Source organism: Pseudochaenichthys georgianus, chromosome 9, assembly GCF_902827115.2.
Source record: "Pseudochaenichthys georgianus chromosome 9, fPseGeo1.2, whole genome shotgun sequence".
In the NCBI taxonomy this organism is placed as follows: Eukaryota; Metazoa; Chordata; class Actinopteri; order Perciformes; family Channichthyidae; genus Pseudochaenichthys; species Pseudochaenichthys georgianus.
The window spans coordinates 31,710,950-31,730,312 of NC_047511.1; the positions used below are offsets into that span (position 1 = coordinate 31,710,950).

The following is a 19,363-nucleotide window of genomic DNA, read 5'->3' on the forward strand; positions in this document are numbered from 1 at the left end:
AATTAAACAACATCTTCAATTTCTCTTCACACAATACGTCTCCTTGCAGTATCAACACTAATTCGGCACTAATAGGTTATATTTACACCATAACGGTGCACAGCTGATAGAAAAGGACTGTAGTTTTTAAAGATATTACTGATTTTCTTTGAATGTAAGAATGTAAATACTGAGTCTGAAATAGTATAGCAATATGCTGTAAAATGATGTGAAAGCATGCATAAATCTATACATCTTCAGATGTTGTACATACACACTAATAGTTATTATGGCTGTGTGTACCTTGTGTGCACCTCCTAGTGGTTAAAGCACGTTATTTAATTATTGTTTATTGTTATATTTGATTAAAAAAATATTAAGAGTACATACTTTCATAGGGGGAAAGTATAAATATAGAAATATAGAATATAAAAAATCAAGAAGATACTATAAGTGATCTCTACAATAAAACAGTTTAGTGCAGGATGTACACAGATATTAATAGGAGGAGGTGCAAAACAGAAAAACGGATTAACCTTTATTTAAACATTACATATTAAGCCTGACAAAGTAATTAACGTCTAATATATTGCTTTCCTGCAATGTTAACTATGTTGAAGCACTTATTTTAACTGATATTATACACATTAATTATACTCTTATGTATGTAGATAGAATAAGAAATGTGCAGAATATGACAGTTTAATGGTGGAGGTACACACATATTGATAGATGTCTTGTAATGCACTGTTGAGGAACCTGTGACCCAAGTTTTTCATTCATTGCATAACTACACCGTAGTTGTGTATGATATGCAGGGTTGGGAGGGTTACTTTGTAAATGTAATCAGTTACTGATTACTGATTACATGGCTCTGAAAGTAATCCGAATACAGTTACAGTTACGTAATCAGATTACTTTTAAATTACTATTGGATTACTTTCTTTTTCCATCACAGATATGCTTTGGTGAACAGGAGACACAAAAAGCAAAAGGAAACTGAACGTGTTTTTACCGTTTTAATGGCTTATCAAGAGCACAACTGAAACATAACATCTGAAACGATGTAACAACATAATACACTTTTTGGGGATGCAGCTTGGGGTGTGAGGAGTGAAGGACACGGCTTAGAACGGGCGTGTCGCCTTCTGTCCTGCCAGTGTTGGCAGGACATGAATTAAAATGTCGAACTCGGACTTCATTTTAAGGACATTTTAAGGACATTTCGGCCAGGGGTGTAGAGCTATATTTGTTTAAGCACCGGATTGGCAAAACAGGAGAGTGTGTGCACCAGTCTGCCTTGATCTATGTATTCATGTCTGTGACTTTCACAGTGTCTGCTGCCCACAGCTGTTTTATAGAAGGAAAACCTCCTTTACTTCATGAAATCTCTGCAGCACCAGGAGGCAGCGGGAGGGTTAACTCAGCCTCTGAGAAGACGAGTGCGCCACGCAGTGCCTTTCACGCACCGCCTTCACTGTGTTTACCTTCAGAAATAATATTTAGTAAGGCTAAAGAGCGACCGCAGGCTGATGTGTTTTAACCACACACACCTATACACACACTCACGCGATTTAAACGCAGACTTTTGTTCCTCCATGTTTCGTTGTTATTGTTTCACTGAGCGAGCGCACCCGCGATTTTTTTTCAAACGCTTTGTTGGTCCATCTGCGGCGGCTCTGATGATTCGAATCGACTGTACCTACTAGTAATGAATATTACATGTTGAGAGGAAATCTTTCCACCAATAATTCCAATAAGTAATCCAAAATGTATTCACTTCAGGTTTACGAAAGTAACTGTAATCAGATTACTCGTTTTTCAAATGTAACGCGAGCTGAATACAGTTAGGCTACTTGATTTTTGTATTCTGATTACGTAACGCCGTTACATGTATTCCGTTACAACCCAACCCTGATGATATGTCAATAAACCTTTGAAAATCTTGAAAGGGATGTGCAAAATAGCCATAATATACAGTCTTTAATTAACTATTAGTAGAGAATAACGAGTAATGAATATACTTTATTACTTGTTTCCATTCATGTCAATTGCAGATACATGTTTAGTCTTCTCAAGCACCAACTATCAAATATCTCTCCTGATTGTTGGCACTTGATAATCACCTTACCTGAATTTTACTCAGGTGTAACTAAAGTCTGATTTAAGGGTTGTTTATATTTCAACCTGATCTCACCAGAATGCGTGACTCCACCACGACTCCTTAACACTGCATTGCGTGGTGGACTCACGAACTTTGTTACATTTACGTGTCTGCACCACGCAAACAACCCCAATGTAAAGTGAATGAGGCTCTTTTGTTGTGGTGCACACACGCATTTCTACAACGTCCTGCAGGGAGCTTTTATTCTATAAAACGTTTTTAAAATATACTTTATAGCTTGTAGTAACTCGCGGGAGGCTTCTTTTATTTTATTTGTATTCATAATAATTTTTATTTTTCGTCAGAATGTATTATGGTGCATTAGTTACGAATTTTTGTTCTCAAAAAACAGTGCATTGTGTGTAATACAACTGGGATTTTTATTAAATTAGTTAGTTTTTAAGGAAGGCCAGAGCTTCAGCTGGGTCCAATAGATTGTTCCCTTTAGTTAACGTTTTTTAAAAGAACATTATATTCCTATTTGATCATGTCCCCTTTATTGTATTACGGAGAGCAATGTGAGCGTCCATTCCCATTGGATAACGGAGGATTTTACACCCGGAAGTAAGTATTCCCCTTACTGTCGATTAATTTTACAGTGCCATCTGCACTACTCATCAACTCAAAAACACCAGATTATCCTTGTTGATTACACAACATTGATTGGTTTAAATTGTGTACAATGCTTTTGTATTTTTCCCCTTCGATTCGGAGAAACAAATATGTGTTCAGTTTAGGATGGCCGAAGACACTACACTACCCAGAATCCTCAGCTATCGTTTGGGACTCCACCATGTGCTTTGCTTGACAAACCCCGTGATTTGTCCTCAACCTCTGTGATTGGATGTTGGAGTGTGTTGGAGTGTTAGTAATTAGTAAAATAGTAAAAAGTGAAATAGTGCAATAAGAGTCTATACAAGGGATTGGAATATGATATATTAAACAAATCATTTCTAAATAGCAGCCAGATTAATGCTATGGATGTTATTTCAAAGTTCAGGTGTTTAATAGTTTTATGGCCTGTGGGATGAAACTGTCCCTGAGTCTGGTGGTTTTAGTCCGGATGTAAGATAAAATAAGATAAGATAAGATGGTACTTTATTGATCCCAATTTGGGAAATTGTTTTTGTTGCAGCAGCATAAAAGACAAGGCATTTTACAATAAAACAAAACTACAAACAAACAAGAATAGAAAAAAAAGAAAATAGAAAATATAGGCTACGTGTTGAAATAAAAAATATACATGTAGATATTATATATGCAAATATACATATTCAAAAATATATGACAATGGAATATGGAATATCAAATATTGAACAGATTATATATGTGTACAATGTACAGCGATGTTGTATTAGAGAAACTATGGAGCAGAGAGTTCTCTTCCAGCCAGAGGTGATTTGTTGTACAGAGTTATTGCAGTGGGCAGGAATGTGTTCCTGTATCGGTCCTTGTGACAGCGGAGCTGCAGCAGTCTGTTGGAGAAGGAGCTCCGTTGACTGTCCAGCTGCAGGTGGAGAGGATGGGTGGGTTATCCATCATGGACAACAGCCTGTTCAGTGTCCTCCTCTCCACCACAGCTTCAAAGGGGTCCAGCTTGATGCCGATGACAGACCCAGCTTTCCTGATCAGTTTATTGATCCTGCTGGTGTCACCGGCTCTGATGCTGCCCCCCCCCCCCCCCCAGCAGACTGCAGCAAAGAAGAGTGCACTGGCCACAACAGACTAGAAGATCTCCAGCATCTTGCTGCACACGTGGAAGGATCTCAGCTTCCTCAGAAAATAGAGTCTGTTCATCCCCTTCTTGTACACAGCGTCAGTATGAGGGCTTTCTTTAAGGTTAACCTGGTATTTTTACTCCAATACATTTATTTTAGTTACTTTACAGATTCTGATTAATGATGTGAAATATAAACAACCCTTAAAGCAGACTTTAGTTACACCTGAGTAAAATACAGGGAAGGTGATTGTCAAGTGCCAACAATCAGGAGAGATATTTGATTGGAGGACTGGCTTATCTAAAGCCAGTTGAGTAGCACTTGAAATGTTTGGCTCTATGAAACCTGATGTACTTATATGATTCTGTTTTCTTCAAGCTTGTATTTTGTTGGTCGAACGCACTTATTGTAAGTCGCTTTGGATAAAAGCAATGTAATGTAATGTAATGATTGTTGGTGCTTGAGAAGACTAAATATTTGTCTGCAGATCCCTATAAAGTATATACATTACTCGTTATTCTCTACAAATTAATTAGTTAATTAAAAACTGTATATAATTGCTATTTTGGACATCCCTTTTCAAGATTTCAATATTACTCTAAACGTGTAATAACGTGCTTTAACCAGTAGGTGGTTTGGGTTAAAAAGCTGTCAAGTTTACAGTGTTAACAAAATAAAATATACTGCTGTTTCTGGTTTAGTCTACGACCGATATATTCTGTTATTGTTTTGATATTTGTAACACAAAAGCGATGGAAAAACCCCACAGCAACACAGAAAAGATAGTCTTAACATGAGTAGTTAATAAAAAACAATAATATCAAAACAAATGATTACTACTAACTTTATTGTGAATTTAAAACAGAACGGTAAAAGAATAGTTTCCGGTCTATTTTGAGGCCAGATCTCTGTAGATAAAGAAAGAACTACGACAGATGTGTACTATTTACAATGCATTCATGTGATGACTTTCAAAGAGTAAAGAAAGCACTGCTGAATAAAGTATGATTTATCTTTTACGAAACGTTTTTTTTATATGGAATGCAGTTGGAGGTCAACCAATCACAGAGCTTGAGGCAACGCGGAACAATAGCTGAGGATTCTGGGTAGTGTAGTGTCTTCGGCCATCCTAAACTGAACAAATCTTTGTTTCTCCGAATCGAAGGGGAAAATTACAAAAGTATTGTACACAACTTAAACCAATCAATGTTGTGTAATCAACAAGGATAATCTGGTGTTTTTGAGTTGATCAGTAATGCAGATAGGACTGTAAAATCAATCGACAGTAAGGATAATACTTACTTCCGGGGTAAAATTCTCCGTTATCCAATGGGAATGGATGCTCACATTGCTCTCCGTAATACAATAAAGGGGACATGATCAAATTGGAATATAATGTTCTTTTAAAAAACGTTAACTAAAGGGAACAATCTATTGGACACAGCTGAAGCTCTGGCCTTCCTTAAAAACTAACTCATTTAATAAAAATCACAGTTGTATTACACACAATGCACTGTTTTTTTAGAACAAAAAATCGTAACTAATGCACCATAATACATTCTGACGAAAAATAAAATGTATTATGAATACAAATAAAATAAAAGAAGCCTCCCGTGAGTTACTACAAGCTATAAAGTAGATTTTAAAAACGTTTTATAGAATAAAAGCTCCCTGAAGGACGTTGTAGAAATGTGTGTGTGCACCACGACAAAGGAGCCTCATTCACTTTACATTGGGCTTGTTTGCGTGGTGCAGACACGTAAATGTAACAAAGTTCGTGAGTCCACCACGCAATGCGGTGTTAAGGAGTCGTGGTGGAGTCACGCATTCTGGTGAGATCAGGTTGTTATATTTCACATAATTAATCAGAATCTGCAAAGTAACTCAAATAAATGCAGTGGAGTAAAACTACCAGGTTAACCTCTGAATTGTAGTGGAGTAGAATTACAAAGTAGCAATGAGCTGTCATGTGGGTATACTAATATAATGTTGCGCATTATGGACACAAGTGATTTTCACCCATTTATTAATTATATGTTTTACATTTGATAACGCCAATATGTTTAATAATGGCAACTTCTAATTGTGGGAAAAACGAAAACGTTCAGAAGAGATGTCCCATAGAACATTTAGCGAAACACATTTAGCCAGCATGTGTAGTTCTGGGGGGGTGTTTGATTCCAGTTTTGGATAGTCTGGCGTGGTTTCGTTCCACTTCACACAGCTGTTTGACGGGGAACTGTAGTCCTAAACGATAGCTGGGGATTATGGGTAGTGTAGTGTCTTCGGCCATCCTAAACTCAGAAATGTTGACAATCGCAATGATGCTCGAAATGTCCCTTATAGGCCTACGTCTGTTTCCGGTTATTTTTATTTTGAAATTCAGTTCCTGACGGACACCAAAAAAGCCCGAGATTATGGAATTAAACCAATAAATAAAAGCAAGGATAATTGTGTGTTATTGGTGAGTAAATAACAGTGTGTTATTTTGAAAAGAATAACAAATTAGAAGGAAAAAAATATTAAAAAATACAGATTTCAGTATCCTGAGGCTCCGAGCCCCATTTATTTTCCTCACAGACGGCAACAAAAGTCCGAAATTATACGATTTAAAATAAAAGCAATAATTGTGGCTTGATATTGAGTAAGAACATGTTTTTATGAACCACACAGCTTCTGGTCTTCCACGACCCGACCGGAGAAAAAGACGTGCTGCAGCCTGCAGGCACGAAACACGTTACCAGTAGAAATACATTGCTTTTAAAATCGTGATGTGCAACACGAAAAAAAGGGGCAAATCGTGATGGTGAACACGAATCAATAGATTAAAAATCGTGTTGGTGAACACGAAATGCCATGAGACTGGGTTGCATATACAGGATGGTCCTGTACACAACGCCAAATGGATATATACAGGACCGTCTTGTACACAGCTCTCTGAAATGGCTATATACAGGACGGTCCTGCACAGAAGCCCTGAAATGGCTATATACAGGACGGTCCTGTATATAAGGTCTCTGAAATGGCTATATACAGGACGGTCCTGTGGACAAGATATCTGAAATGGCTATATACAGGACCGTCCTGCAGCTAACGTCAAATGACTATATACAGACCGGGCTATTATAGCATGCTTAAGCAAGTTTCGCCGGTGGTAATGTAGGGATAGGATTCACAGATAAATATTCTCACGACAACATTATTTTCAATGAGTTTCCCCTCAATATAAAATTGTGGCAATTAAATCTCTTTCCATGCCAATTGCTTAGCTTTTTATGCTGATTTCAGTCTTTCTTTTGGATTATCTTTTTATGTTGTTTCAATCATTTTCTACTTTATATTTTCCAATGCACAATGTTTTACTTGTAAAGGATATCACTGCATACTTTAAAGACTACTCGGTTATATTAAAACTGAAGTTTTTTTTTTAAAGAATACGCCGACATTTCGTTGACGTGTAGTGATTTTGCATTGAAAGCAACACAAATCATTTATTGGCTACGCCGGAATTTTTATTTTAGAAATCGGAGAAACCGTCTTTTGAATTGTATGTAGTATGCTGTACATTTTTGTAATTTATCCTGCTGTAAACGTTAATTGTACACCAATTATATCCATATTTCTGTAGACATAAAAAGCCATTTCAGGGCTTCTGTGCAGGACCGTCCTGTATATAGCCATTTCAGAGAGCTGTGTACAGGACGGTCCTGTATATAGCCATTTGGCGTTGTGTACAGGACCGTCCTGTATATAGCCATTTCAGAGACCTTATATACAGGACCGTCCTGTATATAGCCACTCCCACAAAGGCCACGTGGGAGAAAATACGTTTCTAGCTAAACGTAATTGAGAATGCAGTTTAGTTCTGTGGGAACGTAAAGAAGTGACGAATGAATGAAAAATCTAGGATTCGACACCACTACCATCAAAATACGGAGCGAAAAGTTTAACCACAAGAATCAAGACTATATGAGCTACCACTAAGCGACTCACAGTCTGTAAATTACCATTAAAAAAAACCTGGACGTTTAGTTTTCGTTTCAAGCATCATTTTAAGGTCTTAACGTTTCATTTACAAATGCGCGTTCCCGTGACAAGGGGTGCATTTCATGATGGGGGTGCACAATTTGACACAACACCAGTGTTAGATTGAAGCCTTACCGTAGATTGAAGCCCTGTTCGCGGGGACGCGCAAAGGTGACGTCAACCCGTTTATTGAGCGTTCCCTAGTTTTCTAAGCGGAAAAACGAAAGATACTATTTACTTTCTCTGTTTTGAATGATATATTTCCAATCAGATTAAACAGCAAATGGCTGAATAAATAATTGCGAGGAGGCTCGTTTTAAGGACACTTTTCAGATCTGTCACAATCTTCGTATTGGAACAAACTTCCGTTTTTGAGTGTACTCCCACTCTGCTATGTTCCTCCTTCCTACAGAACAGACAGACACTGAGAGGATAATATGTCATTTGTCAGTATAGTCCTATTTCTTAAAACCTTCTCTGTTGTTTAAGTGTCTGATAACCACAAATAGTAAGCAATGAAATAACAGTGATGATATAACATATGTCAGACACTGTGTTATTTTCAAGCAAGCCTAAAAGATAATGTGTTCAAACTGGCTTCACTCGCTTTAATTGCTCCTTTGAATGTAATTTTCCTCTGTGGTTTCCTACTCAACACATGTTTGCATTGTAATGCCACTCATATTTGATTTTTTATTGTATTTTAGGTGTAGAGCCGATGAATGGGAGTCAGAGGCGGTGTGTTCAGTATGGAACTCCACACTTTATTATACATTGATCAAGACAAGGTGAGTACACTTACTGTACTCCTACTGCATGTCATGCTAGCATGAATGACCACAAACCCCGGTACCCTCATTAACGGGTCCGGGCTGCAACACACACTAAACACACAGTGAATTATGTCCTATAACGTGTCACCACACAAGCCCCCCCAGAATTAACCCATAAACAAAGTCAGCGTGGTGGGGAGGAACGACAGGCCGACCCCCAAGACTCCTGAGCACGGAAGCCGGAAAAACAACCTCTGCATGGACGGCCTCCGGAAGATGTTATGTTGTATTTGCGTGCATTTCCTGTTTGGTAAGTGGCGCTGTACTGATAGTGGCGATTTTATTTTGGAATTCTTAGCGTGCACTTACTGTCCAGAGAGTAGAGGTGTGTCCTCCTCAGAGTGGAGGAGTCCTGAGACTGCTGCCTGCAGGCAGACTCCCATGAATGTGTTGATACAGGTGGTACCCGTTCCTCACCTCATGCTGTAAATCCTGTTAGGTAACATTTTAACAAAAACATAGCTAACATGCTTTTATTTTGAAATCATCAACAGGAAGTCGAGTATTGCACACTGCCTAACTTCACTCTCGTGCAGCCTCGCAGCCTCCTTTCCATATGATGGCTGGGAGTGACGCAGGGCAGACGGAAAAAACTAGGATTTGAGGTTAAAGAAGGACAGGGAAAACAGCAGTGATGCTGAGAGGGCTCTAGATTATATATTTCACAGGTTCAATACCGACCCACTGTCTGTCCCCCTGCAAAGAGGACATGAGAGTAACCTGTATGTAGTCTTCCCTCTGAGATAAAAGGGTAAAAGAAAAGCTTCATCAGCTCATCCTTGGGGCGGATAAGGACATACTCCCAGGTAGGCTTCATCCTGCCTTGTTATGCCTATAACTACTGATTAGCCTACTACAGTGATCCGTGGCTTTATTAAAACAATCCATTTGATATACGTTACATGTGGTAATGTTTTATTTTCATCAAGTCAGGCATACATGCATCTTTATTTATTCTTGAGGCTGTGTGATTGCTCTACCTTGGCTAATTCCTTAAGCTACACAGTCACGATTCCTTACTACGGTAATGTGATGTAAAAAATGTGCACCAATAGATAACACACAACTTGTTTCTCTTTAGGTAACGTTGGTCCACGTCGCTGTAGATGGAAAAGTAGCCTAGTCATTCCTTTTTCTCTCACTGATCACTAAGTTGCAAGTCGCATCCAGTTGGGAGGATATTTGGTCACGTTTTCCCCGTTATTTTAGAAAGTCTCTATCATGAACTTCCTGCGTCGGCGACTCTCGGACAGCAATTTTATGTCCAACCTGCCTAATGGCTACATGACGGATCTCCAACGCCCCGACGCGCCGCAGGAAAACCCCGCAGTGTCGCCCGGGCCGACAGAGAGGCGCCAGTCCACCAGCCAGCCCGAGACCCAAACCACTCCCCAACCCCAGCCCCAGCAGCAGCCCCCCCAGACCCAACCCCAGGCTGCAAGTGGAGGCTCGAGCTTCTTCTCATCCATATCCAATGCTGTCAAACAGACCACAGCTGCTGCGGCTGCGACCTTATCCGAGGCTGCGGACCGGGCAGGGGTCTCCAGCAGCGCAAAGATCCTCTTGGTTATCGATGACCAGCAGACCGACTGGTAAGAGCAGTGCGCATAACCAGCGCGGTGCCCCGTCCAGACACACACCTGTGATAGACCTTGGGTTGTAGTAGCCTAACATCCAGAAGGTCATATGATTCAACCGGTGCTGTCAGCTTTATCACATGTTACAACCGCTGGCTTGTGGCTCACACCTGATTCTGAAAGACCTTGCATGTGTTTGGTAGTGGCACTGCAAAAGCGTAACCAACCGACAGTAGAGAAGCCATTTGTATTTGAACACCTATTGCTCATGTCGAAACAATCTTGCATTTTACAATAGACATGCTTAATGTAAGGCCAACACTCTTGGTATGGGCCAGTGTTACCATGATGATATATGTTCAAGTAAAGTGGATGTATGTAAGAGCAAACTGTGCATGCATCAGGTTAATCAAGCCTCCTCTCCGGTATTATGCATGCCTATTGGAGCTTTGTGCACCAAGCTTGGGTGATAAAACACTGCACTCTTGTCCCAGCATCACACCAGTGAGAATAAACTATGCAGATTATTACATCAAATCCCTTCTATCTCACAGTACAGAGGCTCTGCAGCTCTTTTACCTCGGTTACAATAGACATGATGTGGACATTTATAATTCATGAGAAAGTGAAGGGCCAGTATTTATATCCTTAAATCCAATTCTTATATGCCATGCCCCGGGCATGTAAAATAACAACACTTATACTGCGTAATATGGCTTTACATTTTTGTTTATGTTGCATGGTGCCTGCAAAAGACTGTGAAACATCCTCACCTGATGCATTGCCACCAGCTATAGTAATGACAGAATGCAGCATACCGCCACCAGCAGCTGTGAAAAAAATTGGGTTTTGTTCCAGTGACTTCTGTAATGTTCTGTTCATACTGGAAGAAATGCTAGCTGTCGATTACAGGAGTAGTTGTTAAATCAAATTCATGTTTTGTGTCTGGATACAACAGGTGGATTCAAATTCTTATTTTTCATGCAGGGTGAAGGTCTTCAGAGGAAGAAAGGTTCATGGTGAATTTGACATCAAGGTTGAACAGGTACGTTTTACACATGTAAATATTTGCTTTGTTCTGTGTTTGACTACATCTTGTATATCTTACAGGAGGACACGGAGATTTCTAGATACAGTCCAGAATAGATTATTATAAATAAACAAGCCCCTATTTACTGAGCCTCGTGAACAAAGTGTGAACTTCTGTAGGAGGGATGTTACATTATTTTTCATAAGAAATAAATAGATTGTGTTTTTAAAAATAAATAACCACAACTTTTATGTCAAGAACATAGCAACTGGAATAATAGGTACATTTTTATCTGAAGATGAAGATTGTCATTTTTATAGGACCAGTTAAAACCTTATCGTTTTTAGATCTTTTCCTTGCGAGTTCCTATACCTTTTTTGTTAATCTACTGAGCCGACATTTCCATTATTTCCCTGGTTGGTTCTTAAAAGGAAGAATATACTTTAGATAACGTTTGCAACCCTATAATTGTACCCTGTATAACCTGGCTTATGTAGAGTAGGGGGTAATTCACTGCTGTTATTTATATTTCACATTGTTTTGTATTGTGTTGAATAAACCTTCACATCGTCCTTTTAGGCAGAATTCTCTGAAATCAGCCTGGTGGTCAATTCCACAGGCACCTACAGGGTGGACATTGATGCCATCAGGAATGGGCATAAGTTTACTAAGTAAGTACTCTGCTGAATAGTTTATACTCCCATGTGTGCTGCACATTTTGTATAAATCTATAACTATACCCTCAATTAAACTTCCTAATAACTGCCCAGTTTGTCTGGCAATGCAGTTTAATATTTTGCTAATGTCCTCTCTCCTAGATCCTTGAAGCCAGACTTTGTGCTGATCAGACAGCACGCCTTCAGCATGGACAAGAATGGGGACCACAGGAACATAGTGATTGGACTGCAGTATGCTGGACTGCCAAGTGTTAACTCCTTGCACTCTCTCTACAATTTTTGCGACAAACCATGGGTGGTAAGTATCAATTAATTAATTTGCTAATGGAAACAATATTGCACATTAAAGGTGGGGTAGGTAATTTTGGAGAAACCAGCTCGAGTGCGCTAGAATTTGAAAATACACAGCCGGAAAAAATCTGCCACTTCGTTACAGAGCTCCTCCTCGAAGGCACGAGATAAGTTTGTGCACGAGATGGACGGCTGACAGGCAGGTAGGCCATCCAGTTATTTTAGCCGGGCCGGCTAAAATGATTGGTCGTGCTTTTTACAGTACTACGGCTTCCACAGATTTTTTGTCAAAGCACTTAAGATATTCATTGCTATCGGGATGTTAAGAGCATTCCATGGAATATAACAAAAAGTGTATCTCGAGCCGGTTTCTCAAACATACCTACCCCACCTTTAAGTTCAGCTGCATAGACATATTAACACTTGGTTTACAAATACTGCATGGTTAACACTTGTGTTCATTTTAGTTTGCCCAGATGTCTAGACTCCACAAGCAACTGGGCCAGGAAGAGTTCCCTCTGATAGAGCAGGTTTACTATCCAAACCACAAGGAAATGGTGAGCTTTTTGCCATCTGCTCTCCTTCTCTCTCTCCTCCCCCATCCCACTTGTGCTGATGAGTTTGTCTTAATGTTAAACCTTTAAAGGGACACACGGTCATCCCTCTTCACGGGTCACATGTTGGGAAAGTCATTAACTTCCATGTCAATATTCTGTCTCATCTAGCAACCGAGACCTATCTCATTTTCTTGGGAGTGTCTTATTTTTTCTGTTTCGAGTTGAGGCAGAGATTTTCCCTCTGCCAAGTCAGTGGCAGTACAGTAACACTGAGTCTGTTGCTGCAGAGCCATTATCTCCACCCCTGCAGTCACAGGCTGACAATACTGGGCTGGCTTTCAAGTCATCAATATGAATCAGAATCTAATGCAGAAATAGAGGAGAGGTGCTGTGTGTCACTTCGGTTTGACGGAAATGCATAGAAAAACGTTTTTTAAATAATTAAAGATCTTTACGAAGGTATATAAGGAGAAATCTGAGAATGTGATGATGTTTTTTTGACAGATTACCTCCCCTTGCTTCCCTGTGGTGGTCAAGATGGGCCATGCTCACTCAGGAATGGGAAAGGTAGTACCAAAGGACTCACATGTTTACACAATTCAATGTGAACACAAATCTCTTGGAGAAATGTGTGCTAGTATATTTATATTTCCAGGTGAAAGTGGACAATCAATATGATTTTCAAGATATTGCCAGTGTTGTGGCACTGACCAAGACTTATGCCACATCTGAGCCCTTCATTGATGCAAAGTATGATGTCCGCATCCAGAAGATTGGCACCAATTACAGAGCCTACATGTGAGTTTCAGACTACTACCAAAGAGCTAAACATAATGTTATATATTTTTATAATATAATAAAATGTAATTCAACAGGAGAACATCAATTTCTGGGAACTGGAAAACCAACACTGGCTCATCTATGCTCGAGCAGGTGGCCATGTCAGACAAGTAAGAGCTTAAAATCCAAATGTTGTAATGCATGTGAATCTTATATTTTGTCACTGTATACTAATATATACACTAATATTCACACATTTGTACAGGTACAGATTGTGGGTGGACTCCTGCGCCGACATCTTTGGAGGATTGGATATCTGTGCTGTGGAGGCGCTGCATGGTAAAGATGGCAAGGACTACATCATAGAGGTAAAAGGCAGTATAACGACACCAAAGGGAATATTTGTCTCTGATCATATGGGAAATCAATTGAATCCATCATATATGGATTTTTCTAGGTCGATGACTGTTCGATGCCACTGATTGGGGACCAGCAGGACGAGGATCGTGTTCAGATTGTAGAGCTGGTGATTTCTAAGATGACACAGGCTCTTCCACGCACTTCAAGCTCTTCCACAGCTGGCCAGCCAGCACAGGTGCTCAAACACTTTGTTTATTTTATGTCAGGTCTGATGTGTATATAGTATACCAATAAGTGCATAATCTTACTATCATTTGCATTCAGGTGCATTGATTGAGCTAAAATATATTTAAATTGTCTCAAGGATAGATGTCAAGCTTATTATTTAGGTACATATAGTTAAGTGTCATCAGCGTAGAAATACAAATGATTACCAAAAGTCTACATAAAAATGAATAGCAACGGGCCAAGCACTGATCATTTCAAAAAATGTCTCGCATAATATTTTCCATACATATCTTGTTTTCGTACTTTTGAAATGAAATGAACTCTCTGACCTGTTGTCTTCTGTGTGTTTTGTAGAAGGCAGTGTCTCCTCAGCCTGTCTCCCAGCCCAAAGTACCACAGACTCAACAGCGCCCCCCACCCCAGGGTAAGAACTTGATCCAAATGAAATAAAACCATGTTTTTCTTGTTTAGAAATAAACTCTTTTTACTTCCTAGTCCAGGAAGGGATATTAGGAACGCTTTTGAATATGATTACAGCCTTTTAATTTTCTCCTGTAGGCGGTCCACAGCAAAGTCCTCCATCTCAGCAGCGCCCCCAGCCTCAAGGCCAACCTCCTGCTCCGGCACAGCAGCCCACCAGTGACCCCGGGGCCCCGGCCAAGGCTAACCAGGGACCTGCAGCCCAGCCCCGGCCCCCAGGTCAGGGGGCTCCGCAGCGAAGCCAGGGAGGTTCCCCTCAAGCTCAGAGGCAGCAGTCCCTCCCCCAGAAACCTTCAGCCGGTCAGCAGCGGCCCGCCCACCCCCCCAGGCAGCAGTCACAGGGGGGTGCACAGCAGCAGAGGGCTCCTGGCCAGCAGGGCCGTCCTGGAGGAACCACCACTCAGCAGCCCCGACCTGCTGCCCAAGGCCAAGGGGGCCCAGGAGGGAGACCCCCGATGCAGCAGAAGCCACAGCCCCCACAGAAGCCCAGTCAGGACAACCCGGCTATGGGCGGCTCTCCACAGCTAAAGTGAGTATCTGTGTAAGATACATCGTTGTTTCCTCTCACTTCTCATAAAGTGAACCTTACAGCTGATCCTTTCTTACCTTTGCCTGCATTGCATGCCACATGGGAAATCCTTTCATTCTCTTTATTGACCAACAATCTTCTTGGATGTGCATGAGTTATTGATTGTTACATTTTCAGTCCTTTAGCAGCATTTTCACAAAACATAACATTTCAGATTGTCTCCAGAGATTGTGATACATTTAACCAACAATGAGCTGCAGGCTTGGAGTTGTTCACATGAATGTATCACAAACATCAGTATCCAATTGTGTGAAGGACACAGGTCAACAAATCCGCTAATTCCTACTTTTAAATGTAGTTTTGGCTTTGAAGCAGACATGGATAGAAGAAGGTTAACAACTCTTAATAACGCGTAAAGCTCTGAATTATTCAAATTTGTATTTTGTTTCAGATTTTCTAAGGTCTTTTGTAAATTGTTCTATATTGCTACTCGTCTTAAGTTGTCATGCTGTTCTATAGTATAAAGCAATATTTTCTGACACAGAAAAATCTAATTTGCCGTTTTGATCTTACAAATTCTTGAAAAACAATTAACAAATAGATTATTATTGTCATATCATGTAAATCCATTTGAACCAATCCATTACACATGAGAATAAACTGAACTCAAAAACAGACTTTACAACTACCCACAGCTTATACAGTACAACTCATTTAGATCTCAGCTACCAAATCTTAACACTTATATTTTTTACTTATCATTCGTTGAATGTATTCAGAGACTTTTCACTAAAAAGTAATCTGTATCATTGCTCCTACCTTCCCAGGCTGATGGCTTTCATGGACAAATGACTTGTACTGAATACAGAATGAACATAGGGAAGGAACTGAATGCGCTTTTATCTTCTTTCCCGAGGCTTTTTCACTGCTGCATCTCTCCGTTTGGCCTTGCTCCAGTCAGTTCATTCCATGGGTTGCTGCATGACTTTAATAGCCTCTTCCTCTCCTCTATTGCCATTTCCTCTCTTTATAGCAAGTCCCAGTCTCTTACCAATACCTTCAACATTCCAGAAACCCCAGTGCCACGAGCCAACCTTAGCCAGGACGAAGTGAAGGCTGAAACCATACGCAATCTACGCAAATCTTTTGCCAGTCTCTTCTCAGACTGAGATGGCAAAAGCCCCCCCCCTCCTCTCCTCCTACTGACAGAAAGATGGACAGGAAAACTTAAGGACAAATTCCCCCAAACGAACAAGGACCAACAGGATGCCGTCTCCAATTCATGTGCATTAACCCTGATATGAAAATGTACACACTGCCTAAACAGTTACCACCTTTGAAAATGAACAAAAAGTAGAATACACAGTAATTGTAGGCAGGCACTGATATCTGAAACATTCCTTGCCTTGCCTCAAGCTTAAGTAAGTCATCTACATTTCGTGTCACACAAACAATACACACAAAAAAGCCTGTATATGCATGAACAGACATACACAAAATAAGAAACAACAGAGTACTTCTCCCACTTGTTTGTTGGTGCCGTAAAGTCATTGTGATCTAAATGTTTAAAGTTTGGCTGGTTAGCCGACCAACCAATTGAATTAAGGGACTGTATGAAAATGATTGGGGGCGGGAGGTGTGCTGAATCTAATATTCTTTTTATAAAGAAGCAATTTTCAATATCAAAAAGTAATATATTTATGTCAAGAATAACAAATTATAAAAAATATAGCGGCTCTCTTTTATTTTAATTGAGCTTGCAAATAAACTATTGTTACATACTGTGCATATCACAAAATGCACTTCCATGGCACACAAGAAAACCATCATTATGATTTACTATTTTATCTATTTTTATACAACTCATTGCACAAACCAAAAATATGATACAAAATAAAAAGATAGGGTTAGATATTAAAAAAAGACCCCTCCCTTTTAAAAATACAAAAGTTACAATATTCCTTCCCCTTAACTTTCCCTTTCCACCCCTTATCCTTTTTGTACAGTCCCTAACTCAGCACAGCTGCACACATAGGATGTCCAGTGTTAGCTAATGCTATATCTGTTTGCACTGTCGACCACTTACGGTCTTAGCTGCATGTCAATAGGAGGCAATGGTCGCATTTTCCAACCGCTTGGTGCTTGTAACTGTGTCGTAACATGTAGTTGAATTAGTTTGTAAAAAGTAACCTAGTAGGTGTTGTGAGTATGTTGTTGCTGCCACTTTTCCCCCGTTCCTTGAAAAGCATGCCTTACACAGACAAGAACGTCAGATCCGATGCAGTTGCTTCAGGGATGTCCATTGAATGTGACGCTTGTTTGTGGGTGAGGGTCTTCCATTACAGTTGTATTGTGGCTGTTAGCTAATATTGAAAGGAAAGCATGCATTTAAATGAGGTAGAATTTGTTTCTATTATTTTAGATGCATTTGCACACAGAGTATAATGCAAAAATGATACTTGAATACATTGACAATGACTGATGTATGGAGTCTATATTTTTCAGGTTTATTCATCTGCCACTTGACAAAGTAACAACTTGGTGGTCCCACCCCAGGGGGTTGCTGTGCAGTAAAGTAGGACACAAATATGCAGGGTTTACAACTGTTCAGGTACAGTTAGTGTATTGAAAAGTCTTAGTGAGTATTTATAGACTGTTTAATTTCATATTCCCATAATAAGCAATGTAATGGAACTTCTGACTGTAGATCAGCTATGAATTTAGTGGATGTACAGATAGTGAATGGATTATGTCAGGTTTCATTTAGCAGCTAGTCAATGCAATGATGTTTGCACTTAAGTAACTCCAAACCTGAGTATGCATCATGCAGTGCAACAGACTTTCTGCTTCAATATACACCTTGCGGTTTTCAGCGGGTTAACAGTCTGTGAGAAGAGTTTATACAATAAAGAAATCATGTCAAAGTATAGAGGTGTCAACTCTGGGTTGGACACCTGCAGTAGAATAAGTACTTCCTTCAAGCCCTCTCTCACTCTGACTTCTGAAAAAGGATTCTGTTTCCAGGCACGACACATGTCTTCCAGAAGGAGTGTTTTTGCATTTGAATGTCAACGTAGTATGGCAATATCATGCTTTTTAGAGAAGACCCAATAGCCAAAAAGAAAGTCCTGGTTCCCCTGTAGATTCTCCATGCTGCCTGTGTTTCGTGTAGCCACAGTGACCCCTTATGCTCAATGGTGCATATATGTATGAATGTCGTTCTGTAACTGGTCAAGCCAACTAGTTGTGTTGTACAGAGCCCTGAGTGACGCAGATTGTCTCCTCTATCCCCTGCTGCTATTTGTGCTGGTTGATATTATATGTGTTCTTTGTGTTTGCTTAATTTTTTTCTATCTGGGGACTGTCTTGAGCTTGTAAGTTTATGCAGTAGTGATTCAGGGCTCCATTTTTAAACTCTACAGTGACTCGGTGTCAGTACATGACATGTCGGATTTATTGTGGCACAACCTTATGCCAAGAAAATCAGTAATAGCAGCTTTGTGTGATTGTTACACTGAGTGTGTAATTAATGAAAATGAGCCATCACAATCAGCATGGATGGTTAACTTTTAAAAATGTCATACTGGCACTCAGAGGCCTGTTGGCCATATAATGTCATACCATTTGCTGTTTCACTTCCTGAGACATACAGGATGAGCTCTGACAGCAATGCAAAGAAGTCGTTTTATTTATTTATTTGATCATATTCCTTTTAAAGTTTACATTATTTATGGTGGATGTATCTGACTGTGAATGTACATTATTTTCATTCTTTTTACTGCTAGTTTTATTGTTTTCTAAATGCATTGTATAATCATTGTGAAAAGATAAAAACCTTAAAAATATGAGTGGAAGTCGTGCCTGCCGGATTTCAAATTGTACATCATCAATGTAAGTGCAAGAATAAAAAATCTGAGTTTTTTTGTTATTTTAAAAATCAGATACTGCAAAATGTAAATCATGGTGGAATATTGAATTAAATGTTACAAAAAATGGATGTTATATGCAATGTAGCTATATTATGTGAAAATGAATATGTTATTAAAACCCACATGTCTAATAAAGTCTATGAACAACAATCAAAGTTTTGTTTATTTCTGAATTGTAACACTGGGTTCAAGTTAACTTAAAGAG

The 19,363-nt window shown here is 39.6% G+C and overlaps 1 protein-coding gene across 2 annotated transcripts; it reads left to right on the plus strand.

The window, feature by feature from the left end:
* The first annotated feature begins 9,241 nt into the window (after window positions 1–9,241).
* Window positions 9,242–19,150, plus strand: syn1 (synapsin I). Of its 2 annotated transcripts, none has more exons than XM_034092065.1 (14): window positions 9,242–9,526; window positions 9,802–10,312; window positions 11,285–11,342; window positions 11,907–11,998; window positions 12,146–12,302; window positions 12,763–12,852; window positions 13,357–13,419; window positions 13,508–13,650; window positions 13,728–13,802; window positions 13,898–14,000; window positions 14,090–14,227; window positions 14,575–14,644; window positions 14,779–15,229; window positions 16,263–19,150. In XM_034092065.1, exons 2-14 carry the CDS (start codon window positions 9,942–9,944, stop codon window positions 16,396–16,398), a joined length of 1,947 nt encoding a protein of 648 aa, XP_033947956.1. In that variant the 5' UTR covers window positions 9,242–9,526; window positions 9,802–9,941; the 3' UTR covers window positions 16,399–19,150. The 2 variants fall into 2 exon arrangements, with proteins under 2 accessions (XP_033947956.1, XP_033947957.1); XM_034092066.1 differs by having other exon boundaries at window positions 9,243–9,526; window positions 16,301–19,150.
* The last annotated feature ends 213 nt before the right edge of the window (window positions 19,151–19,363 follow it).